General features: G+C 42.6%; 4 protein-coding genes and 1 long non-coding RNA gene across 5 annotated transcripts; 2 read left to right on the forward strand and 3 right to left on the reverse strand.

The window, feature by feature from the left end:
* Nucleotides 1-2,886: 2,886 nt before the first annotated feature.
* Nucleotides 2,887-4,901, reverse strand: org (oogenesis-related gene). Its single transcript, XM_018667333.2, has 6 exons — nucleotides 4,768-4,901; nucleotides 4,559-4,630; nucleotides 4,261-4,480; nucleotides 3,614-3,777; nucleotides 3,121-3,228; nucleotides 2,887-3,017 (listed from the first exon to the last, which is right to left on the reverse strand). Exons 1-6 carry the CDS (start codon nucleotides 4,822-4,824, stop codon nucleotides 2,970-2,972), a joined length of 669 nt encoding a protein of 222 aa, XP_018522849.1. The 5' UTR covers nucleotides 4,825-4,901; the 3' UTR covers nucleotides 2,887-2,969.
* A 5,732-nt stretch (nucleotides 4,902-10,633) lies between these two features.
* Nucleotides 10,634-14,130, forward strand: peak3 (PEAK family member 3). Its single transcript, XM_018667383.2, has 4 exons — nucleotides 10,634-11,024; nucleotides 11,295-11,443; nucleotides 11,885-12,438; nucleotides 12,784-14,130. Exons 1-4 carry the CDS (start codon nucleotides 10,960-10,962, stop codon nucleotides 13,270-13,272), a joined length of 1,257 nt encoding a protein of 418 aa, XP_018522899.1. The 5' UTR covers nucleotides 10,634-10,959; the 3' UTR covers nucleotides 13,273-14,130.
* A 490-nt stretch (nucleotides 14,131-14,620) lies between these two features.
* On the reverse strand, nucleotides 14,621-20,287 carry oaz1a (ornithine decarboxylase antizyme 1a). Its single transcript, XM_018667384.2, is given in 6 exon segments — nucleotides 14,621-15,263; nucleotides 15,670-15,755; nucleotides 16,020-16,195; nucleotides 16,970-17,056; nucleotides 17,058-17,124; nucleotides 20,097-20,287. Coding segments are annotated over 6 exon segments (666 nt in total). The 5' UTR covers nucleotides 20,216-20,287; the 3' UTR covers nucleotides 14,621-15,132.
* An 821-nt stretch (nucleotides 20,288-21,108) lies between these two features.
* LOC108877385 (uncharacterized) lies at nucleotides 21,109-23,376 on the forward strand. The gene is made up of 5 exons (XR_001960090.2): nucleotides 21,109-21,264; nucleotides 21,521-21,604; nucleotides 21,691-21,825; nucleotides 22,035-22,111; nucleotides 22,909-23,376. It is a non-coding gene; the product is annotated as an uncharacterized LOC108877385 (long non-coding RNA).
* amh (anti-Mullerian hormone) lies at nucleotides 23,222-26,092 on the reverse strand. Its single transcript, XM_018667404.2, is given in 10 exon segments — nucleotides 23,222-23,837; nucleotides 23,839-23,984; nucleotides 24,144-24,574; nucleotides 24,669-24,768; nucleotides 24,847-24,913; nucleotides 24,915-24,959; nucleotides 25,033-25,202; nucleotides 25,284-25,428; nucleotides 25,430-25,563; nucleotides 25,751-26,092. Coding segments are annotated over 10 exon segments (1,620 nt in total). The 5' UTR covers nucleotides 25,872-26,092; the 3' UTR covers nucleotides 23,222-23,576.
* Nucleotides 26,093-26,635: the final 543 nt, after the last annotated feature.

Here is a 26,635-nt window from a genome sequence, read left to right on the forward strand (position 1 = left end):
GCGTGACCGTGCTGAGGCGAGGGAGGGGAGGGAAGGGGCAGAAGTAAAGAGGCAGGGCTGTGAGTTTGAGCGCTTTTGTCGGCTGACATTACAGAGTCACATTGTAATGCAGCAGATAATAGCCTGCAGGTCGGACCAGGGGGTCTGGGGAGCAGCCGGCACCTGCTGCCATTCATTCAAGGTGACAATAAGCCGATGTCACCAAGTCCTAGTTGTTGTGTTGCTTGTGCAGAGTGTAGAGCCTCTGGGTGTGTGTGTGTGTGTGTGTGTGTGTGTGTGTGTGTGTCAGAGAGGTTTTATAACAATCTGTGCTGCATCCACACTAAAGCTGCTCCCATGAACCAGGTAAAAAGAAATAAAAAACTTTTTAAAAAAGCTATAACATAATATGAAAGCGCCTGCTGGCTGCAACATAACCACCCCGCATCTTCACTGATCACCTTAACAAATCACCCTACATTCAACCATCTATTACAGACCAACAAGACCACCACTAAATTTGCAGCATGAAGCAGGCTGCCTTTGTTCTATAGCACACCTGGGACTGTGCATGAAATTTATAGCCCACCCCAACCTCCAGACACCATGTTTTCACCTTGCAGTTGAAAGACAAAGACAGAGCTTCTGGTTTAAAAGCAGTCTCCAGCTGGCTCCAAACACCAGAGATAGAGGTCGATGCTCTCTATCGCTGCCGCCGCTGAGCAGCCTACCCTTCAAACGTTCAGACAGCCATGAGAACCCCCAGAGACCATCAGTTCCTGTTCTGTATCCAGCTCTCACTGCTGCTGCTGCTGCTGCTACTACTGCCCTTCCCACACACATACACACACACAAACATCAAGCGTTTAATTCATACCAGTGTGCTCTCTGCTGCTTCAGTAAGGTGGCAGCTGCCTTTGCACCCAAACGTTGGGAAGAGGGGGGGGTGAAAAACATCTTAGAGGGAAAGAAAGAAGGAAGTCACAAAGTTCACTGTCAAAACAACTTCAAGTGTTTTTAGGAATTAATTGAAGGCAGCTGGGTGTTGGTGCAAACAAGTGAAATGCTTCCCATTTATTTTGTCTTCTTTAAACTAAGTGTTGTCACTGGATTGTCATCCCATCAAATATACAGAATGCAGGCAAATTAACAGAAGCCATACAATAAAATAAACCTCAAGTAAACAAACGGTTTAACAGCGCGCATAACTTTCTTTGTTGAAAAGGTCAAGAGGTGATGGATTTGGTTTTTCCCGTGTTTTGGCACATGCTGATATTTTTGAGACTTTCCCCATGGACATATAATGAAAAAGCACCAGTTTTCCCAGGTTGAGTACTCATCATGACAAATTAACTACCCTTAATGGTGGAGTTCCCCTTAAAACGTTTTGCACCAACAACAGCTCAACACAGTGTTTCTTTGATAAATGCTTCCTCCAGCCTCTCTCACTCTTACCCCTAAAACTTGTATGTAAATTAGACAAACTGCACCAAAAAAAAAAAAAAAAAAAAACTCAGGAGCGGGTACAAAAGACCAACATTAGCTCATCCCTAATCATGATCTCATCTACAACGTAGGAGAGTGGGTGCTGATTGTTGGAAGGATGAGTGCGGGTTCAGTCATTTTCAAGAGGATCACGGGGCCCTTCACGGCAGCCCACCACCTACTCCCATAAATACAGCTCTCACTCGGCGGTGAACGGAGAAAACCGCATGCATGCAGACGGACAGAGGTACGACTCTGTGGGCGGCACAAAAGCACACTCGACAGCCTCTCCTGATGCCGGGCATATGAGAGCCACATGGCAGCTGCTTCCCCCTCACCTGCAGCAGAGAGCCAGTGGGATGCAAGCTATGCGATAACACTCATTTTCTGCTTGGATGAACTCAGGTCAAACAACTGAAAGTCACATGCTTAAAGTCGAAAATAGCTCTGGTTTATCTGTTGTCACACTGTTGGGAGTCAACACCCCTACCATAACTGCGCAGATCATACATGAGTTCGTTCAATTATGAGTCACATGTAACGACAGAGGCCTTTATAAACTGAGTGGCAAAAACTATTGTCTTTATGATGCATTACATGTTTGAAAGAATGTAAAATGAAGACACAACTGTGCTGTTCTTCTATAGCTATTATCAACATCTGCCAAAGGACAGAAAGTCCATGTTCATCATCATCATCATACGTAAAAGTGCAGACTAAAAATGTGACATTGGGCAAATGTGAAGCTCTGAGTCATTTTCAGGGTTTGCCAGCTCAAGGATTTATTGTACATTAGAAGCTACTCTCCTCTCATTAAGTCTTAAGGTATTATACACTTAATGTCATATTAGTTGTAAGCACATATAATGGATTAGTGAGGTCACAAGGTCTGACTCCAGCTCTGTCACACTGTGGTCTGAAATACAGACTGAAGAATTTTAGAAACTGGACATGATGGCTATGTACATGACATTTATGAATGTAGACACTGTTGTCATGAAAAGCTAATTGCTAATGTCAAGACGTTATCTCCACTGTTTAAGTACTAGCTTTACATGCTCCACCCTCTTATTCAATTCAAATAAAGATGGAAAAAGTCTGCATCTTCAAAAAAAAAAAAAAAAAAAAAAAAAAACAATGCTTATGTATAATTCTGTATTTGGATTCTAGTTGGCAGTAAACCAGCCAAACACAGGAAACACAACTGCACTGGTGAGCACCAAAACCCTGACAGTCAACACCACATTTAAGGCAACAAACTGCACAGCTGGAAAGCAATTCCTTATACCAGCTGCATTAAAAAGAAACCTTATGCAGAAGTACCAACAACAAGTCAACACATCTCTTTTCCCTTGCACCGTTTCAGATGTTCGTCGCAACAGAAACATCGTTACTGCCATCTAGTGAGCAGCCACAGTAATGTCAAGGCATAGGACAAAGTTTTATTGTAATAATATATAAACATACAAAAACACTGAAAACAATATAACAGTGAATATGGCACATTAAACGGGAGGACAGGAGACTTGAGCTGGAGTGGATGGCTCAATATCCTGTGAACACAAAATAAGGCACATTAGTGCATCATTCTGACCACTCTCCATATTGTTTTTTTTTTTTGTTTTGTTTTTATTTTTTTAAGTGCTCCAATCTTACCGTCTTTACATCCTCGATAATGACCACGCCTTTCTCCTGAACTTCAATGTCGCTTTCTGTGTTGTTGTGCGAGCGGTATTCATCACTCTCCGTTTCTACAGTACTGGGCTGAGAAATTGTCAGCATGATGTTATGTTAAGGGACGTTTCCTCCGAAGCAGTCGTGTTGTGAGAAGTTTATAAAAATGATGAAATTGTGCACAGTTGAGGGTACTTTTGAGTATTTCTACTCTGGACATCACATTTACCACAAACTGGACCAGTGTTCCACTGAAAAATTATCAACCAAGCAAATAAATCCAAGTGCTTCTGGTACAGCTAATCATCAAAGCACCTTTTTGCCTTTACCTCCATTTCAAAAAAGGAACGAGGGGAACAAACTGAAACCATCGGTCTTCCCTGTTTAGAACCACTCTAAACATTTAGAAATAAATTTCAGCTCACAGCACAGTGTTAACTGAGAATAGTTAAGATATTTGGGATGTAGCACCAACCTCATAGTCAGGATCCTCCTCAGGGCCTTCATCATCAGCAAGCTCCTGAGTGAGCGCCTCCACCCAGGTCTGATGCTCCTCTTCTTCCTCTTCATCCTCATCCAACTCATCCTGCTTTCTCTTGCTGCCCTTTCCACAAGGTTTAGTAGGAGAGACTCTGATTTCTGTTGGAAAAACAAGCACATTTAAGAGTGAGTCCCCCCCACTTCCTCTGTATATAAACACTACCTTCAATACCTATCAAAAGGGTCAAATACTGAAATCAGAGTTATTGCAAAAACATACTGATAACCATTAACTATTGGACGATGCTTGATAAGAGGAAAACTCTAGCTGAGAGACTGAAATGGCAAAATGACAATGGGGGGGGGGGACAGTTAGTCATGGAGATTTTCTAGAAAAGGAAGTAAACTCGAAGATTGCCCAGCCTTGCTGTGGGTATATGCCTCCCAGTGTTTAGTTTGTTTGATGATTGTAACGCTAGAGGAAACGGCTTAATATTAAATCTAATCCATGACACGGGCCCGTTTCATGTTCTGCAAACACTGGTTAGCAGGCCCCAGGTGAAGACACCATGGATGTAGCCTAGAGGACAGGGTACTAATATTGTTAGCTCGATCAAACTCAGAAGTGTAGTGTAACAATACCTGGGGAGAGGGAGCGCCCAATGTTGCTGGACACCGGGTAACCCAGGGCGCCCTGCACCCAGCGGGGCAAGATGGACAGCAGCAGGCGGGTGACCCGGCGCAGGCGCTTGCGGCCGGCGAGGCTCTGGCGTGCGGGGCTTGGGACCGCGGGGCTAACGTGGGCCGTCTCCCTTGGTTGCCGGAAGCCCAGGACCCACCACATCCCGCGGTATGCTCGTACCTGTTAGCGAAAGCTGGTGTCAGGTCGAGTTTAAATCTTATAAGCTAAACAAAAGTCAACATTAGCTGCTGCACGTACCACGATGCCAAACGGCCAGAAGAGGCCGCGCAGCATGTAGCGAAGCACACCGTCTCTCCTCACAACTCTGTCCTACAGGTGAGGAGACCAAACAGTTCAAGGAAACTACCACTACAACAGCGATACACGTGTCTTCATGTTGATGCAACAGCTATGGCGGACTGAGCTGCTACAGCCGGCCTTGCTTTTAGTGTGCCGTCCATCTTTACCTCGGTGTTTTCGGCCTGCTCCTGTTCCACGGTATCTCTGCGGATTTCACAAGTCATCCTGCTGCGGGTCAAGAAGCCTGGTGGACCTGCCGGGCTGCACTGAGGAGGAGAAGCTGAAGGACTACAGTGATGCGCAGGCTTTCGAAGGGGGAAATGTACCCTGAGGTCACTGCCCTGTGGCCAATCAGTGCAAACGAATGCACCTGTTCCAACAGCCGCGGGCCAATGAACGAATCCCGCCAATTAGCGTACAACAGGCCGAAGGGAGGACGGTCATGTGACCGGTTTTGGTTCAATGTCAAAGACCACGTAGACATCTTGAACTATTTGATGAACGCTGCCGCTGAGGTTTCAGATTATTCTATGTTACCATAAAATTTAATATTTCAAATGGCCTGTGTTTAACTGCAGTTTGTTCTTAATAATGCATTTTTAATCATGAATTGCTAAATATTAAGTAAACTTAATGTAAAGGTAATTTGGCCAGGTTATCCAATGACCTACACTGTATCCTTGCAGAGCCTATCAGGAATCACATAGTGTAATGTTCAGGAACATTATATATACCTTGCAGCAGTATTCACTCATACAATATAAAGAAATACACTAAACAATCTCATCTTCTTCCCAAATCCAACATCTAGTCTGCTCCAAGGACAGCTCTGTGTTGGAATTAATGCCCATGTTGCAAGAGTTCTTCAACAGAGATCTCAGATTGCAGATCTCTTTAATGGGTACTCTGGCATTTTATGATGCAGTTGTCATTTACTTTATATGTGGATGTCAGGAAGACTAGTTGTTTACTAAGCTTTTTGCTAATGAGGATTCTTCCGGAAATGTGATGCAGCTGCATACACGATCAACAGGTTGAGCAGAAAACTATACACAATGTACATATTAAGTAAACAGAATTTGGTTGCAGGCCTAAGCTCTTAATTGAAAATGAATTACTCTTGTTCTGTTTTCTGTGTCATGCAGATTTACTCACAGTGATGAAGCGTTATCCTGGTGCATGTTGGAGTTGACGATCTATCGATTAACAGAAAATTTATCAACACTTTTAAGTTCAAGTCAAGCAAAAGTGCCAGACGTCCCCTTGTCATGGTTTCTCAGTTGCACAGATTTGCTGTTGCTGTACATTAACATAACACATTTGAGTTTTGGACTGTTGGCCAGACAAAACAACTTGTACACCTTCCCTTTGGGCTTTAGGAAAGAGCAATGATTAGTATTTACTGTTTTCTTACATTTCATAGACCAAATTATTAATTGATTGATCAAGAAAATAAGCAATACTCGCAGCCCCACTGCACATAAAAAAGCAGCCTGAAACTAAAGTAATCTGATTAGTTATAACTTGGCATGTTATAACTTCACTACAGGTTATACATCCCTCATGGAGCCACCAGACACTCAGAGAGTCAGGGAGATACTGCTTCTCTCTCTGCTCTTTAGCATATGAAGAGGTTTAAGAGAGAGGCCCCTTCATTATACTTCCATACTTGACAAGCTCCCTAATTGGTAACCATTTCCGGCTCTGGCCTTCGTCACATTTACGCACCTGTTGATGCATGTAGTGAAGGACAAAATATGGGAAGCAGAGATGCATAAAAGCTGCTGCTTCTCATCAGTCCTGCCAATCTACAGCCAAGCCTGTGTGCAAAGACAGTGGAAGACATTCAGACATGTATAAGGACACGGTCACACGGACGTTCAGTATTGGAGCTATCTGCAGTGGAACCAACGCTTCAGATGATTTCTCCACAGCACGCAGGCACAGCAGCGCAGGGATCCGTGCACTCTTGTGGGCTACCAGCAGTGCAAAGTCCTTAGGCTGTTCTCTGGGATCAGACTCCCAGTCAAGCCGGGAGAACATTTTTCCAAATATTCTAACACCCGACAGCATCCCACAGTTCACCATACCAAGCCTGTCTGTGCACAATGGCTCAAGACCATTGGACAAGGAGACAGGGGAAGATGATGCAGAGTCAGAAAAAGGCTTGGGGTATCCTGGGACACAGCAGGAGTCAGGTTTCTCTGTCTCTCCAGGCCTGCTCCATCCTCTCATCTGCCACATCATCCTCCGGCTCCAGTTTGGTTCTGTCAGACCGCAAAGCTGAGCGGAGCGTCTCAGACCCTTTAATGCAAAGGAGGCTTCCCCTCCAAAGAGAGGGGTCCTACCCGTGCTCCTACACCGAGGCCCAGCACTGCCTGGACCCCGCCAGCAGAGCTGCTCTCTCTCTGCCACACCTGGCCAAAGTCACCACCCCGTACGGCTTCATCACCCTGAGCCAAAGCCCTCAGATGGTGAGCGAGGAGGCGCTTCTCTGCCAAGCCGGGCTACGCCGCCCAACCAAGGACAAGGAGGCTGCTTGCTGTCTCAGGAGAGCTCCGGGGACAAGGACAGGAGACATCAAAGGCGAGAAGAGACTTTCCAAAGACTCAACTGACTCACAGACTAAAGGAAGATTAGGAAAGGCGGAGATAAAAGCTTCTTCTGCCTCCTCCACCAGCGCAACAGTTTCACCTGCATCTGCAGCCAGACACCCAGACGGCAAGCTTAGACGCCGCTTCTATGAGGTTATAAGGAAGCACTTCACCTCCTGCCATTAGGAGTGAAATCAAGGGACTGGAGATGTGTTTTAATACAAGTTAACTTGCTTTAAATTATGCATTTATCATTCTAAAAACAAAGGCACAGATTGCCATGAATCTCATTATGCTGTGAAAAACTCATGAAATATGTACCAGTTAATGTCGCATCAAAAAATAAAACAACATAAATATTGTGTGTGTGAGTCTTTCATAGTCACATTTTATTTCACAGTTCTCTTTTCCTGAGTACCAGAAGCAGTTTGTTTGGCACAGAGGGTCACCTTTAAGATTCTCATAATGGTCCAAGTGAATACCTCACATCAGCCATGTGTTTAAGGTTAATGAATTCCTCCGCTGCTTTCATGATCTTAAATGTCAGTCCCTCTCAGGCTGGCTGCTTCTATTCACTCCCCCCACTGCTGAATATGTCTGTATAGTTTCCACACTTAGCCAGGATCTTGTTGCCCTGCAGCACTGGATGTGTGTCGATGGATCCCTAAAGGCAGGGAAACCGGGACGCACTCCTCACTCCTTAGCATATGAAGAGGTTGAGTGGAGAGGCCCTTAATGATGGTCGCCCTAATGCATCCTTACAGCCTCTGTCCTCAACTCTCCCACACACTGAAATCTAGAGGGTAAATATCATTATGAGGCAGAGTGCTCTGCTCTAAGTGGAAGGCGAGGAGAAATACAAGAATAGATTAAGATGATCTAAATTTATAATCACCCGACATGTTGTTTGTTTATGTGTGTGACGTCAGTGCTTTTACATGAATGCTTTAAGGCAAATAAGCCTTTTCCGCCTTCATTACGTTCACTCATAGTTCATTGGCTAAAAGCCTCCATTAAAATAAAGTTGCAGAACTTCTCTTCAGTCTACCAACATTTAAATGTATCGTGTAATACTGGGAGGTCATTGTCATTTTCATTTAATGGCTCCAACCCAATGGTATAAGTAAGGTGGACAAAATAGTAGAAACACCTGTCAGTACAATGCAATAAAAATCAACCACACCAAGAATTATATCATCTCTACTGTTGAGTCACCTCTCTACAGTCAACAGTTTCAACATAAACTGAACATAATAATAGTCATGAGGGGAGGATTTATTGCTGTACCACTGCATTAATCTATATTAGTTTTAGCTTGGTGTAACTAATAAACTGACACCTGAGAGTTTATTTCTCTTGTAAATTTACAAGACAAGTTCATACAGAAACCTCAGATATCTGTGGTCCCCAAAGCTAAAAAAAACATTCAAGAGAAAGAGAGGCTTCTTTATGTTTTAGATTTGACTAAATATTTATCTGTGAGCTATTACAGTTTCACCAGAGAGTGATCATATAGTTTCATTTAAATAACTAACAACCCCTAAGGTTTATCTTGTGACCTCTGGAAAGGTTCAACCCTTGAACTATCCCCATCTCCACCAGTCAGCTGCAGCAGTAATATGTTGCTAACACACTGGTGCCATCAGTATTAACAATATAGTTAATATATAATAACGTATCAGTCACAAGAAACATGTTTCTGAATAATGAGCCCCAGCCCCTCTTTAATTAATTATTGTACATGATATCAGTGCTATTAGTTACAGTGTCTGGCGTAAAAATAAAAAAAATTAAAAAATAGTTTCACTTCATTTTTTCCAGTAGTCATCACAGCCTGACACACAGGGTGTAGAGCAGGTGACTCAGTGTGATCCTGTGATGTGTGCATCCTTCTCTGTTCTCTGTTCTCAGATGGAAGTGAAAAGTAAGAAGTTTATCTGGTTACCTTTACCAAAGAAGACCAACAGCTGGAGACGTTAAACACTGAAGCGCTGTTTGGTCTCCACAATGAACACCATATGCAGAATTTCTATATTCCATTTTCTCCCTTCAGCACCTTATAAGGTTGTTTTATACTGCGTGTTGCACAGGGATTCACTTCATTGTTAGTTACAACAGATCTACACATTGTCATCGTGTTTTTCAATGTGATGGTGTCTGTTACGTTACACAACTGATCATGAAAAAACAGCTTAGAGACAACAGCCCTTTAACACAGGGAGTGTGTGAGTCATTCTGGGAGTACTTCAGCAGCACACCCTCTGCCTCAAGAATACACTCAAGGTAGCACGACAACACAAAGAGCGACAACTCAGTTATTAGAATATAATATCATAAACATGTTTGTCGGGGGGGGGGGCGTTTTATATATCACTAACATCACACAGGTACTATTGCACCTATCAGGATATCCAGAATTGGTCATTGTTTATACTTGTGTGGCTTACTCACACTGTTTGTCTATAAATAAGTGGCACAATGGTGTGAGACTTGATTGGGTTGTTGATCATAAATATTAATAACAGTTGTAATTCAAATTCAAGAAGCTCTATAAGCTGTATTCCCCACATCCTCGCCATTTATAATAGCATTTTAACCAATGCTAGCTTCTGGTGGTTCAACACTTTGGTCCAGACTGACATATCTTAGTAACTATCAGACAGATTGCCATTAAATGACTTTGGTGTTCCTCCAATTTTTCCTCTAATGATGTTCTCATGTGGTTGTAGTCTTGAATTCTGTTGAATGGAATAAATTACTACAGACACTTGTTGTCATTGTGTCATTAAATCCTCATTATTCTGATCTTTAGCATCAAAACTAGTCTCAAACTGCCCTTAAACCTGTGCATTATAAAATATATTATCAGTTCTCAAATTTAATCTTAAGTCTTTCTGGACAAACATACCAAAGAGCTACTAACTAAAAGTCACTAACTTGATAAATGCACTTCACAGCCTCTCTTGCATATTTGACATTTGACTTATTGTGTAATGCTACTTCTTTGCATATAATTAAAGGCCGTACAGTATGTACATTCACTAAATGAATTTGTTTAACAACAGATATTGACCCAAAACCTCCCACCTGTGTCATATATGTAAGACATGCACAAAATAAAGCACCTCTTTTTCTGCTTTAATATTTTACCTTTCCTTTAAAGTCAGAGAAAGCTAAAGCTCCTAGATGCAAGAGCCAAGTATCCACTGAGGGCATTGCATGTGTAAAGGCTAAAACTGCATCATCCAGGAGAGGGAAGTTCATGCTGAGGCTTCACATGGCGAATGTAGATCAACTGCGACAGAGGAAAAGAAAGAGAAAAGAGCACAAATTGAAGGGGTACTGTTGTAACTGCTCTTCCCCCATTGTGTCAAGTTGAGGTTAGCTCAGAGAACAGTTTTGCCTTGAGAACAGACACTGCTTTTTCCGGTGCCAACCTCAAGCTCAGGCTAAAAAAAAAAAAAAAAAAAATGAAAAAAAAAATTTGAAAAAAAAATTTGAAAAAATGAAAAACGATTAGAGCAAATGATAAGCAGAGAACACTCAAGAAATTAAAGTCATTTTAGAACGAGCAGCAACGCAGAGAAGGGAGTCAGAGGCAGAGAAAAAGAGGCAGAGGGAGTAACCGAGATAGACGGGAAGTGTTTCAGTCAGAAACTGAGTCGGCCACCTGTGAGCTCGCACATGCACAGCAATCAGTGACAGAAGTGAAGTGTGTGAGAGGCGGAGGAGAGGGTTAAGCTGTTGTAACTTTGCAGATTCCTGATGGCGTCTGGTTCAACTGGCAGAGCGGAGGTACTGCCACCAGCACTGCCTGTCAAACAGCACAGGTAAGATAAAATACAGATCTTTGCAGTTGATGATGCTCTGATTGGCTTTTCTTTATGGTTGATTGCACAACTAACTGTTATAATGTTAAGTATTCTGCAGTGGATGCCCTTAGATGTAAAATGCACCACAGACAACATCTTTTTCAAACTTTCAGAGACATTTTTTTGCAGACACAAATATTATTTGAGAATAGCTGCATTCTGCTCATGCACTGCACATATATTCATGGCAGGAGGGTTTTTGTTATTCTGTGCATTTTCTTTACACAGGAGTCATTCCTCCAGTCGCTCCAGTGTAGAGTCTGACTGTGTTATCGTCAGCCCTGTTGGACTCCAGCATCAAAACTACACATACAACGATGTCTTCTCCGATTCCACTGATTGTAATGCAGCCCAGTGCCCCATACACCAGCGCTATGGTAGGTTTACAGAAGTGAGTAGGAAACTAGTCACATATAGTAAACAAATCAGCTAAATGTCATGTAACTTAGTGTATCCCCTAGTTTTGTTTGGCTCTCCAATAAAAATGTAAAAAAAAAAAAAAAAAAAAAACACTGACGTATACAACTGAGTGTAATGGGAAAAAAGATAACTACTATAGTGTGTGGTTCAGCCCTCTCAGTTCGCCTTTCAGTTCATGAGAACTGCGCTTTGTGAGAACTGAGTGAGGAAGTAACTGTCTGAAACTTTTACTTTCAATGAAATGCATATGATACTTGGTTATCGTGACTTGCAGAATATTCAGACTTCAGACAAACCGCTTTCACAAGTGTGGATGCAGACTGCCTTTGTCCAAACTGTTGCCTTTGCATCACTCACCATGCATTTCTGACCTAAATCTCATCCACTGTACTGTTCAGATCCCTCTCTGCACCAGATGAGGTTTTTCTCAGACGGCAACCCACCGCCTGTCCCGAAGAAGAGGTTAGTTCGCACCCTCTCCTTCCCTTGCAACAGCAACGCACCTCCGCTCTCTACCTGGTCTCACCTGTCTCCAGTGCAAAGGCACCCTCAAAACTTTGACAACCCTTTGTACATGCTGGCCCACGTACCTGACAGCTACTTCCAACAGGAGAAAACGGAAGAGGTGAGGAGTCCCATCCCCTTGTTGTCCTTCTCCCAGCTGTCCTTTGACACCCCGGATGAGCACCTGCCCTACCTCTTCAGTAGCTTTGACGACCAGAGGGTTGTTTCTCAGGGGATTCAGCATCGCCATCTACTCTTTCTGAGAAGTATGGCGCAGAGCGTGGAGGCCGAGATCCTGCTGCAAGGAGTAGCCACAGAGAGGGATGTCAGCTCATACCAGCCTCAGGATTTCCTGCTGATTGAAGGCAGCCAGCCAAAGCAGTTTGGAGACGCAGTCTACTACAGCCTGCGCAGCCCCAAGTTCCCAGGGAGGGTGCTTGGTTTAAGGGTAATATTCCAGCTCTTTTATTCACTCCACATAGTGTACAACATTTTCTGCATGCTTTAAGGCATGTTTTTGGGCGGTGGGGGGGGGGGCTCACAGTTGTATGTGGTTTGAATGTTGCACAGCAACTGTGACAAGTGATACAAACATGATCCTTATCAACAGTGGCAGCTGTGATGCTGACTTGTGGTACCAAAAGCACTTCCTCTAAACTGTCATCAGGTGTCACAACTGCAACAGGAAGGCCACAATGAATATCAGTCTGCATATTAAACACTGAATACTCTGCAGTGCAAGGGTTTCCTGATCATGACATTAGCCTTACAAGTTTTCTCTCTTTCTGTGCAGGTACACAAGCAGCCTGATGAAGCTCCCTCAGTTCAAACCAAACACCAGATGTCACACGTCAATGTGCAAAATATGGTTGCTCATTTCCAGCCAAGCAGCACCCTGAGGAGTGATTCCAGCACCTTACAAACTCAAGAACCCTCTTGTCCTTTTAAGTCAGACTGCACTGCTGCTAAACCACCAGGTGGAGGCAGCACTGAGCACACCTCAGATCTTATAAACATTAATCTGCCCTCAGTTCAATCTCTGCTCCAGAAAGGACACTGTGTGACTGTGGAGAGAGACCTGCCTCATGTCACCCTAGAGGACTTTGTTCAGGACAGCAGCTCGCTGCAGAGCTCAGATTGTCTGGTTTATGACAGACAGGTGTGTGTGCTGTTGCTGCAGATATTAATGGGCTCACAGCATCTGTTCAAGCTCAGTGGCGCTGCAGCTGAGCTCAGACCCCGGGAGATCTTCTTAGTGTGGTCCAGCAAGGGAGAGGGATGAGGGAGGAAACAAGCCAGAGCAGTTTTCAAGGTTCAAGACCAGCGGGCTGAAAGAGGAAATTAAGTGGGAGAAAACAGGAAGGATCCAGATTTTATGGAGGATACAAGGTTCCCCCCGTGTGGTGTTAAGCCTGCAGTCTTCTGCCCCGTCTGCGCCTCACCCTCTTGCTTCAGTTAAATCCCAGATTGGAGCCCTGATTCAATACTGCTTATCCCCACAAGAGAGCTCAACATCTCTGGACTCAGGTCCAAGTCTGCCCAAGTCCTCATACCGCCAAGGTCTTCTTCATCTGTCCTCTCTGCTGCAGAATGTGAGTGGCGGGCCCAAGATAGAGGACATGGTGGCCATGCTTCAGGTGCTCCTCTGGGGGCCCCGCGTCCCACTCCTCAATCACAGAGGATCCACAACCTCAGCTGTACACAACTGGCTGACGATCAAACGAGCTCTGCTAGTGATGAAGTTGGCGGAGAGAGGGTTGATCCAAGATCAGTCTGCTCTGGATTGGGAGGACTGCATGTCCCTGCAGTATCTGTCGTTTATAGACCCTGAGACAGTTGTGAGTGTGACCAGTCAGCTGTGGCTCACTCTGAAGATGGACTGACATCTACAGTCAGTATGTGAAAACTCTGGAGTCCATCTTGAAATGAAATGACGCTTAGGCAGCTACAGTTCAACATAAACTGTAAACTGTCTGTGCATATGTCCAGTGGTAAATAACAAACTTATTTCCATTCTTGCTTGGATATTCATATTCTGCTCTTCCTAATGTAAATTTGGTCCAAGAAAATGCAGCACTTTGAACATTTGTTGCAGTAACATTAGTCATTAAATGCCCTGAAGACCTATTTTCTATCTTAATCAGCTCAGAGATTTCTGTTCTAATCTATGCTCTTCTCACTTATTTGATGAGGGAATACTTGATAAATATTACCTTAAGACATTAACTTTGATTGTTGCTTAGTCACAAATACTTAAAAAATAAGTTTTGGTATGTATAAAAAGGGCTTTCACTTAGCATTCAAAAATTGTGCTACAGTTCTCTTGCTTCTTCTTCACTTTATTGTATGATTACTCTTCTATAACACGACAGTAACAAATCAGTAAAGGCCTCAGTATGCCTCAAAGGAGGTGATTGTCGGACTAAATAGTAGCATCTGTAAACTTTATCAACAACAGAACTCAACTATCAATTTCTATCAACTCTGCAAACAAATGTGAACATTTGTAACAGGTATAGACATGTCCACTTTTAGATGTGGTCAGACAACACTCATTTTCACACATACAGAAACCGGAACTCTTACTGGCCACATGTCTCCATGACTCCACAAGACCACAGACACATGTGTCTAAGGTGAGCACTTTTATTTAGTACAGTTACAACATGCAGATTTTTTTAACAAGTCAATCAAAGCAACAACTGAAAATCATGCACACATTAAAAAAAATCAATATAAACAGGAGAATCAACTGATAATTACTATGAAGACATATCTACTTACATGAGTAAGATGAATTTATCATAAATATTACACTGTGGAGATGATCATCAGGGTGTCTGGGGGTAGGTGAATAGGAAGTCAGCACTACACATCATGAAGGGTAATACAATGGTGAGGATACAATGCCCGGATATTATGTGGGCGCTTGCTTTACATTCCTGGTATATTAACATCTTACCCTAGTGCAAATATCATTGAAACACAGCACATGGTATGTAAAACAAACAAAAAAGGGACCTCTGACAGGAAACCTCAACCATACTGAACTTGGATAATATATTCATTTCCAGAAATTAAAAACATGTGTGGGTATGGATTGAAATAAGAACAACAAATATATGTAACTGCTCAGCGTCATTTAATCATCATCAGAGGAGTCTCGCTCGATGCTATAAGCCATGAAGAAAGCGTCAGGGCGGGCAGGGACGAGGGGATGACCCGGTCTCACAATCTCAAAGCCCAGGAAACTGAATGTACGCAGCAGGGATGCTGAGGAGAGACAAGATGTAAAGCAGATGTAAATTCTGACTGTGATACAGAAACTATACCTTCCAAAATTTAGCCCAGACAGAGCGGCTAGTCTCTCCATTAAAAAAAAAAAAAAAGAAAAAAAGCAAAATACCTGGAAAATAACTTGGAGCTAGTGAACATACTGTATATAGTACATTACAGTTTTGAGTATACTGAGAAACAATGTGAGTTTGCTCCTTCTTCCTCACTTAGCATTAGCATGTTACCTCCTCTTTGATGTTCAAACTGATTTACTTTGGACATACATTTCACATGTGGTTAACTAAAGACTCAAATATTCATATTTCAAATTCAAACTGCTGATGTTGACTTTTTATATTAAGCATTAACCGTTCTGAAAACCAAAACCAAGAAAAAGTGTTACCTCTATCGTCACGGCTCTTGTGAAAACAGATGAACACGTGGTCAACCTGAAGCTGCTCCTCTGCAAATTCCAGCAAAAGAGCAAAACTAAAGAGACAAAGCAAACAATAAAGTGTTAATGTATTAAAGGAGGGATGTTAACAAAGTTCACAAGAGAATTATTATTCATGATGGTCAAAGTACATTTCTATGAACCATAACTTAAAAGCAGATCTTGACAAAGGCTTCAGGTCTGTAATTTGATTGTGAGTCTGTTATTTGGTTCTTCTTTTCACAAAATATTAGCGATTTCTTACATTTAGAGACATTTTTAATTTGATATAACTGTTTGCCAGTGTTTTGCCTGCTGACCTGTCTTTGCTGCCCTCGGGCAAAGCTCCAGGAGGGATTTCAACGTAAAGGTTCCCCCCTTTCAGCGCCGTCCTCCAGACACAGTGTTTGCCTTCAGAGCGACGGGGCTCAAAGAGCAAGAAGCGCACTCTGCCGTTGGCAGGTGGAGGCTCCTCAAGAACCAGCAACTGAGCATCCTGGGGGGCAGGGAGGAAAAGTGTGAAACGAAGAGAAATAATTTTACTTCAGATGACACTGAGATAAAAAGTTACAATTTCAGAAAGTAGGAAGGAAATGCAGTTATGATTTCGAAAGACATATCTGTGACTTCTCAAATTAACTGACTGATAATAAAACTGCGACGACAAAAAAAAAAACAAAAAAAAAAAAAAAAACAATTTTGCTGTCAAAGGCACATGTTCAATTTAGATCCAGATTATATGACAAACAACTACAGCTTGGTCAAATAACATGTAGAGCAGTGCAGTAAGTTAGTAAATAAAAGTAAGTGAATTTAAAGAGAAAGTGTATATGTAGTACTCTGAAGGAGAGGACTAGCCTCAGCTCAGGGGCTCACAAGGCAACGGAAGGTTTCTAGGTAAACAGACTCAGCACACTAAATTCTGCTATCCAGAGATCCCAGCCTCATCTGGGACATCCTGTTTATTATCAAACATGTTTTGATCAGCTGCCTTGTACAATTTTTTTGTCTAGCATTAAGAGTTACATTCAGATATTACAAAAACATCTTAACAAAACAACTACATCATTAACTTCACTGAGGTTGAAGAGCGATAGGCCGCAAAAGTTCTGAACAACCGCTTTTGTGTTTGTCTCGCTCAGTTGATAACCTTGTCTTTCTGTGCTGTTAGCTCAAGGCAGGTCCACTCTGACCCCGGTGAAAAACATACTCCTGCCAAGAGAAGAAGTCAAATTGCTGTAAAAATGGGTAAAAAGTAGGTTCAACTTACAGAGTAGAATAGCTTAGCTGAAAGATTGCGATCCCGCTGGTCATTCCCTCGCCCACCTGGGATCTTCAGGGGTGGGAGAGGGGCATCAGGAGCACCACAGAGGCCCCGGACACGGGTTACTGCAACAGTGAGAGCACCTCCTGGGACTGGAGATACTGGAGAGTGAAAAAAACACAAACGCAGATGGAGCCATTAGAAACAGAATATTCACTAGGAGTTCTGCAACTGTCAATATAAAGGGCAGGCTTAGCACACATTATACTATTGAGTGACTCATCTGTGAAATGACAGTAAAACATTTTCTAAAGCTGAGTGAGTCTTCCGATACAATGTACAGGGCTTTGGGGGGGGGGGGGGGGGGGTTAAATAAATAACTGTCCCCTTCTTAGGTACAGACGTTTGTATGTGTTGGCTAATAAGGAACATTGGACTTGTGCACATTAAATTAACAGACAGGAAGCAAGAGTGGTTTAAGCTACACTACCACATCACTGATGACTTTCAGTAAAATATTTACTATAACCACTCAAGACAAATTTTGTTTTTATCTCACAGACTTGACTCATGCTTGTCATCACTGTCCCCTGTGGACAAGTTCTTTGTTCACGTACGAATGTTTCACTACCTAAAACTAACAGGGTTGTGTGCCTTGGCCTCTCTGGGCTAACTTTAAGCCAGTCACGTGATTCTTAGGGGAAGGCTGCCAGAGTAACAGGCTCTGTTTGTCTAAACATTAGCCTACTTTAGTCCTGCACTAACCGTGTTGCTCCAGTTTACAACAGACGGGGACAAACACCAGTTTACAAAGATCAGTCATTTGAACCCAAAGGCCAGTCAAAGCGCACTATAGAATTAGCTTGGCTTGCTTGTGCAGATGTCTGAGAGTGTAGCTGCATACATTTACAGTGTTGAGAGCAGGCCTATTCTCAGAGCCCCTATCAGGAACAAAACCCATTAGCAGGAGCAGCAGCTCTGCCACAGTTACGCAAATGCTCTCACTCACAGATGCTCTCTTACGCAAATGCCACTGCTGTGCTATATGTAGAGCAGATGTGTGAAACCCAAATGAGAAACATTGTCACTCCCATAGCCTGGGCAAACTGAGTCAATTTGCAGTATCCAGCCCATTGCCTGTGCAAAGCAGTGGAGAAAGCACACTGGCACAGGTTGTCCCTAAATCCAATTATCAGATTATGCAAAACAGCCAATTACCATCTTCACATAAATCCTTCAATGCCTCTTTTTCCTTGCATGAACCCTAACATACTGCAAGGTTTTCAATCAAAATTCTCCATTCAGCATGTCCACAGCAAGCGGCAATGCATATTCACGGCCCAGGTTGTCTTGGAAATGACAGCTGCTCCGATCACATGAGCAATGAGTCTCATACCTCTGCTTGCGTAACAGCACCGCTGACATGCATGAATATCCTGTAAAGAACCACTCGTCTTTAGGAGTTTATGTTACAAGAGAGCATTGGTGCTTCATATGGGCGACGTGCTGTTATACCAGCTTTATGTCAAAGTACATGACAGGATCAATATTAACAGTGAGTGAATGAATTTAAAAAGCTCTGCTGAAGTCTAAAAAAGCCATGGCTGAGAGAGAAAACTGAATAATTTACACAACTCAACAATCTCTATCACTGAAGTATTACATAATGGCTTCTATACTGTTGATACTGTAAATGCCAAAAATCACCAGGATCAACAGAAAAGGTCAGAAATAATTATACATCTATTGAATAAGGAATAGCTTCTGTGTACAATATGTCATCGCTTGAGTCAAAATTCCCCATACCACCACCCCCTCCTTCACAGAGCAGTGGAAATTTCCAATGAATCCTTCACAATACTATAGAGCCAGACAAACAGCCTCGACCAAAACCAGGATCTTGTTAGGGCACGACTGAGGTGCAAAAAACGCCCCCAGGCTAATCGCTCACCAGCTCTTTAAAATTCTGACCCATATTTCCTGGCACCAAACCCCGCTGTGATCTCATCTCCAGTCAATCAACACATTCAGTTGGAAGTGAACCAACAAACAAGCAGTCTCCGGTCCACTGCCTAGCAAATGTCCCCACAATTATTAATAAGGCATTGAGTGAAATTAAAGCTCATCACAAAGGTTATTGTTAAATGTTGATTAGCGATCTCGACCGACTGCCCCGCCGCAAACCAAACTGCTTCACCTTATCCTTCTTTACGAGGGGTTACAGGATGTCTCAGCGCTGGCTAGCAGCTGAACCCGAGAGCGAAGTGGAAAAAAACAAGTCATGAAGCTGCAAATGATCAATTCAGCCATTATCTCAGCCAGGTTCGTTAGCTACAAGCTAACTTTACATAACGTTACATAAATGTGTTTACTGGTCCGTAGAACCTCGCCAGAACAAAAATAAACATCAATGTACACAATAATGTGAAATATACTCATACATTTGCGGTATTATAGCCACTGATCATTTTCACTGCAGCCTCTCAGAAACGAAAACATTCGTGTTACGATGTTACCGTAGCGCTAGCTGTTGGCTACTACAGTTAGCAATTCCGTTACGTTGACATTGATGTAAAAGTTAAAACATCATATACCAGGCAACCGCAAATCAAATAAGGTCATTCGTTCTTTCTACACAGGGTATAATGAAAAACTAAAACACAAGTTGAATGAAATGGTGCTGTCAACAGCTAATTCGACACTTCTGATGTTAGCTAGCTAGCACCCCAGCATTTAACTAACGTATTTCTGTGGCGTTTCACCGATTAGCTGAAGCGTTAGCACGAGCTTAGCTTAGCTAGCTAGAACATGGTATCAACAGCAGAGTATGATTTTGTCTATTTGCTGGGTAACTGTTTTCAATAAACGTTATACAGACGGGACATGTTTTTGTAATTTAAGGTGATTTTTTTAAAAGGCCATTTAATTAAAGGCTATCCGACAAAACGCGACTGGACACTGTATTTTTAAAACGTCGACTGGAATAAATACTGCTGTTATGTAAACAAGTAATATCGGTAGCAGTGTTCGCTACTCGAGAAAATACACCGTGTCCCTTAAGTAGGCCGCGGTTTTTAAACTTAGCTTAGCTTGCTAAGTTAGCTTATAGCAATTCAGATCGACTATAACATACCTCTCGCTTTCAGGTTTATTACTGGATTGCTCAATAACAGGCATGTCGGTTAAGTTTCTCTCTTTTTCTCTAACAAAACAATGACTATTCAAAATCGTCTGTAGGTTAGATTTAACCATCCGGCCAGCGTCCACACTAGCTGCTCGCTCTGTCCTCTCCTCGTCGCCTTCTGAGGGGCTGAGAGCAGGGCAGGCTGCGGTATTTGTCAGGGGAGTGTCCTATCCATCCTGACGCGTACTATCGAAGTATCACGCACTTGATGAGCTCCTTCACCACAACACAACTTAATGAAGGGTACAAACCATGCGTAAAAAATGTTATTTAATGAAGTACATAATTTATTAACAAGAAGTACTGAAAGCATTAAAAGTTTTAAAAAAACAGGTCTATGTGAGTGTTATACTGGAGTACATTTTATTATTACTGATGCATTAATTAAAGCAGCAGGTTACTGTTGTAGCTATAGCTAATTTTTCCATTATACTACACCACCACAGTTTTTGTTTGCAAATTCTTTACTTATAAACTCCAGCTCTCAAATACATTGTGGAGTAAAAAGTACAGTAGCTTCCTCTGAAGTGTAGTGGAGTACAATTATAAAGAAAAAAACACAAACAAAACAAAATAAACAAAAAACATGTAAAGTTCAGGTGTATGCACTGTGTATTTAGTGACTTTCCACCACATGTACAAAAACACACCTGGTGAGTCAGTCTATGATACTATGATAGAAAAGCTGAATTGCAACTGGACAGTCACTGAGAAAATGTACATGGGTTATAGTTATTAACAAGTTACTTTTAAGTCACTCAGTCCCTAATTACACTGTTAACAAGAGTAGCAACTTTATTTTTTTATTTTTTTTAAATTTTTGTTGTTGTTGTTGTTTTTTTGGTTTACCCCCTTTGTCATCATCAACAGAATATAGGCTACACTTGTCCACCTACAGTCTAAATACTGATAAGTATCAGCAGTATCAGTACACACTATGAATGTCATTTTCCTTTTTTCAACAACTGTCATCTGTGCCTGTCAATCAAGGAGTGAAGGAGCATGTTGCAGGGTGTGTATAACACTGTCTCTGGTGCCTGCAGATCAGAAATCGCCATCAACACAAGTGTACCAACCTTCAAGTCAACGGTGAGGCACAACTAAAGGGTCTAATCAGGTAGGTTTTTTGTTTTTAATTTTTTTTTCTGTGTAAAGGTTCGTATAAAACAAGACCCTGAGCTTCTTCAAAACACATTTGTCTTCTTTAACTAGCTGCAGGTGCCTATTTTAAGCTGTGTTATGTTAGTCTATGACATACAGTACAGTTTGAGAGACTGTGCATGTGGCAGTACAGGCACATATACTTTGCAAAAACTGTGATTTCAGTTGTCTTTATGCAGGACAAAAACTGAATTCTTCATCCTAACTTACAGCTTCATTTGGATGCAATTTTAAACTTAAACCCCATCTCTAAAGGACTTAAGGAGCCAGAGTGAGAACATCTGAGAACATCATCAGTAAGAAACATGTCCAGCCTAAACATCCAACTGAATTTTACAGCAGCTGCTCTACATGACTCTGACTCATTTGGGTCTTTCCACAGTGTCTTATGACTGGATTCTGTCCATCGAAAACCTGAGCGATGTTCCAAATCCATGGAAGGGAATCACTATGAACCGCTGCATAGTGGTGGCGCTGGTCATACTGCTTGTGACCTCAGGAGTGAATGAAGTGCATGGTGAGACAGACAGAAAACACAGCTGACAAAAGAAATATCTTGACTAAGAATAACAAACCAGCTGTATCTATTGTTTACAGAAATGTCATTGGGTTTATTGCAGTAATATGCTACATGCACAGTCCATATACTGTACACTGCACTAATCCTAAACTCCCTCTCCTCTGTCAACAGGCCTTCAGTGACTTTTATATTATTTATTTTTCTAGAAGCTGTGGACTGTTTTGTTGAAGAGACAGGTATAAGGTCTTTCTTTAGAAGTCTGCAGGATGGCTCAATAACTCAGGTATTGTTTATGACTGTCATGCATTCACAGAGCTCACTGGTTCTGTTTAGAGTCATATCAACAGTTAGATTGGTTTTTGGGAAGCTTAACTTTTTTCACTCTTATCCAGCATGGTAATGCAGGCTTTTTTTCAGGCTCATCCGTTCAGTTAGCTGATGTGTAGTTGATCCAGTAGACTTTATCATGAAATGGACCCTGAATTGTTTTATGGAGATCAGATTTAGCAGGGCACTGAGAGATGTCAGGTGTTACAGATATTTATTGTCTCGATCAAAGCTGTTGTTGAGCAGTGTTCAGACAGCCCAAAATCTCTGGCAGTGCAGATTAGGTTTTCTATGTGCTCTGTAATGTGTTATAAAACAATTATAAGGCATTACAAGTATGAAAACACTTCTCTGCATCATACTGCAACATTACAAAGTCAATATTTTATTAGTCTCATGGTACTTCCGGCACTGTCTGTGGAGCTGCTCCAGGATTTAGCCCTGGATGACATTATCACTTGTCAGTCTGTCTGTGTTCAGTGAAATGGCAGACTTGAAAAAATTCACATATTAAATCTGAAATGTGAAGTGTAGAATAGGACATGAAATCACCTCCATGTTAGGGTGGATTTTGTTGTAAGTAAAACAAAACTATTCCATAATAGTTAGAGCTATAAAATAAAACAAAAAATCTAATCGACTGTATAATAAGAAAGTGGGTTTATAAAGATATTTTTATATGGTTGTATAATGTATGTATTAGGGCCGTCCACTATGTGAACTGGTGTGTTGTCTCCTGTTGTCTGCCTGCAGATCTCCCTATGGGATAGTTTCATGTGGTGGTGGGGAACTGAAGAGGTCGGAGTAATAAGAAGGAGAAAAAAGCCGATCGGCAACAAAGCAATCCTGAAGCCCAAACCTAAAGCCTAAAACATATGCAGCTGCTGGAAGATGAGTGAAAGGTCAGCGAGAGAGGTCGTCAGCTGTGACAACAGCATGTTTCTGAATAAAGAACACAAACAGTCCTCAGTATACTCAGTATAATCAATTTGGTAGTTTTTAGAGGATAATGGGAAACTTAAATAAAACACAAAATGTTGTTTTATAGAAGATAAGAGGTTTGCCCTGATTAAACAACATCTTTTTTATTATTCAGATTACTTATGAGATAGATTTACATACAGAGGAAGATGATAATATTGATGCTTGAATTATTATATCACATCTGTTAACACACATATTTTTGTTTTCAATAAATCTGATCATTTGTAAGTGCGAGAAGATTTTGCTGTGTGCATCTACTCCAAGTATATATGCTCCTTGTATAGGCATATGAAGAGGCCTCTATGAATTAACATGTGCACTTAGTACCAGTGTATCAATACTGCGTGAATGAAACAATTATGTGACGATTAAGTGACACATTTCCTCCACCTAGCAAGCTACAGTCTCACAGATACACTCAGAGAGAAAAACAAGTTTTAGCGGCATCCACACTCCTTTGCAACTACATCTGGTTTGACAGAGAGGTAAGTCCCATGTTCATTCAAATTCACCACCTCGAGGGGATCGTAGGCCACGGGCACGCAGCACGGAGCCCGCTCTTCCGCGGTCCCGCTCTCAGTGTGGGTGTTGAGCAGGACGGCGTGGTTGTTGGCGTTGACCAGGGGGAAGGCGCAAGAGCCGCGGCAGTTGTTGATGGTGGCGGTGTCTGGACCCACGACGTGCCTTTTGAGGGAGATCGGTGAGGCTGCTCAGCCCGCAGACGTAGTCCCTCGTCGGGGTGTTTCGGCCCTCCCTGCTGGCCCGCAGTCGATTCTGCAGATCATACGTGTGGGCCACCGTCTGCAGGGCCTTCAGCAGAAGAAAGGCGCGGTACTGGCTTTCTCCTGTCACATGCAGAAGAGAAAACAGAAACATAAGCTTAAAAAAAGTGGTATTACATGATCTTGAGTTAAAAATGAACATTTAGATGACAGGAGGTGTGGATGAAGGGGGTTCTTCAGTTTATCTGAGGCTGTAGGACACTGTTTTCTTGTGCACATCACCTGCTGCCGGTCCCTTCTTCGGTAGCACGCTGAGCTCTCTGAGCCTCTCCAGCCTCCTCGCGGCCCTGTGACCCACCTCCTCCTCCCTTATTACCCCCATTATCTGCATCACAATCTGCTCCAACCTCTGCCTGAGCTCCTCCAACAGTTCATGAGGCAGGGCCAGCTGTCCATGATGCACCGGAAACATGGAGCTCAGTCTGGTGAAAGAGAAGACGGTGGGGGACGAGGAGTTGATCAGTCCTGCCAGCAGGGTCTCGCTGGAGGACAAGCCCAGTGACAGGGGAGGCATGGACTTTAAGGAGTCCAGCTGGAGCGGAGGGGACTTGGGGTGCTCCTTAGGCAGGACGTCACCCAGGAACCGCCTCAGCTCACAGAGGAAGGAGAAGGTCTGTGAAGAGGCCAAGGACAAGCCTGAGACATGTGTATGTCTAAGAAAGAGAGCAAAAAAAAAAACACTCATGAGTACCACTGTAACAGCAATCTGGTGAATTACCCAATACGGAACATGAAAGCTAAACCAACCTTGTTTCAGTTCCCGTTCTCCCAGAGAAAAGCAGAAGTGGAGTCATGCTGATGTTACTTCCTGATTTTTCACCAATTAGGATGCCTTTTAGGCTCTTCTCTGACAATGTGAGGAAATGTGAGGACATTTAACACACATTTAACAAGAACATGAAAACATAAGGAGATGGGATCTTACTCATATCAGGGGTTTTTGTCTCAGCAGAAATCCTCCATTTCTGGCAAACGTTGGCCTGCTGATGCTTTTCCGGTCAGTAATATGTGCTGTGTTTCTCCTGAGATACACACAGACTGGAAATGACAATAGTCTTAGTGTGTTAGTGTAATTCCATTCATGCAATATTGACACCGGGCCTGTCTTTACCTGTGTGTGAGGCTGCAGAGACGGACTGGTGAAAGTGACGTCCAGGTTTCCCCCTTTGAGCTGTCTTTCAAATGTCAAGAGCAGCACAGGGCTCAGCTCGAGCAAAGGAGACGATGGGAGGTCAAAGGTCAGCTCTAGTATTCCACTGTCATTTTCCTCTGCTACGAGCACTGATGGAGAAAACAAAACATGACGTAAGATAAAAAACAAACATTCAAACAAAACTGATCTCAATCAGAGTGAACTCTTACCTCCAGTTGGATGCAAAACCTCCAGTCCATTTCTCTGGTTTCTGCTTGTTTCCTTAGCGAGCTCTGATAAGACTGATGCTGATGAATCGTCAGATGCCGCACAGACTCCAAACAGAGTCAAACTGCTGTTTGTGAGTTCACCGTCCGCTCCCCACACCTTCATGCAACGCTGTGAAGATGTCATCCTCATAGCACAGTGCACTGTGAGGGGAGTGATGAAAAACTGTGGATGTTGATGAGGTTTTTTCCAAAGTCTCTGTTGAGCTCATTGTCTGGTGGTCTGTTTTGATTGATATGGGAAAATAAGATGATTACATGACACACTGAAAGCAGGAACTACATGCAACCATTCCAGTTTCTACTCAAAACATACTAACTGACAACTTAGAAAACAGCAGCACAGCATAAAATGTGAAGGCATCTCACCAAAAAAAGGCATAGTTGGTTTGAATTGTGCAGATTCTGACCTGTCACTGTGGGATTGTGGTCTTGGATCAGCTGCTGTCCATGAGGGACATGGAGGGCCACACAGAGCCAGGTCCAGCAGAGCATCAACACTCCACCGTAGAACAAATTCACAACCAGCATTCTTCGCTTTCTGTACGTGAGCCTGTGTGGTCGCTTCTTTTGAATAGGTCAAGCTCCAGAGGATGGGAGCTGTGTACTCCCACCTTCCCCTCTCACTAACTGGGAAACGCGTTGCCAAAATAGGAATATCATGTGTCCTTGATGACTTAGACTGTGGATTCTGTTTGAGATGTTACTGCGCAGTAAGGTGTTCTTTTTTGGGGGGAGACACCTGAAAGGCGAAACAAAAGGGCAGTTTTCTGGTTCAGACACACACCATACCTTTATCTGCAGACACGCAGACACAGATCAGACACATTGAGGGAGGTTTCAAGATTATAGAATGGACTTCCTGCAACTTTCTCATGAATCTTTCACTGTCTGAAACAAGCCCCCAGGCTGAGCAAAAATACATTATTCAAAGACACAGATGAGTTTCAGCACTGTTACTCATGAAAACGACTGAGCTCAGATTCTGAGGTTAAGTATATTATACTTGCATTGCAATTAAAATACACAGTAGAAGTGCAGAACTAAACCTACACAGGTGTGGATGAAGGCATCCAGTTTAAAATGATCTTTGCATTATAGCCTCTTTTAGAAAATACTGCCTTATCTTAGGATGATGCTCTCAGCAATTAGGACACCTGAGCTCCCTCTTCAAGATGATTTAAAGGAACAGTTTGACATTCTGGGAAATACACCCTCGCTTTTTTTGCTGAAAGTTAGATGAGAAGATCGATACGGCTCTCACTGTGCATCACATATAAAGCTGGAGCCAGGAG

Source organism: Lates calcarifer, linkage group LG17 (assembly GCF_001640805.2).
Source record: "Lates calcarifer isolate ASB-BC8 linkage group LG17, TLL_Latcal_v3, whole genome shotgun sequence".
NCBI classification, from domain to species: Eukaryota; Metazoa; Chordata; class Actinopteri; family Centropomidae; genus Lates; species Lates calcarifer.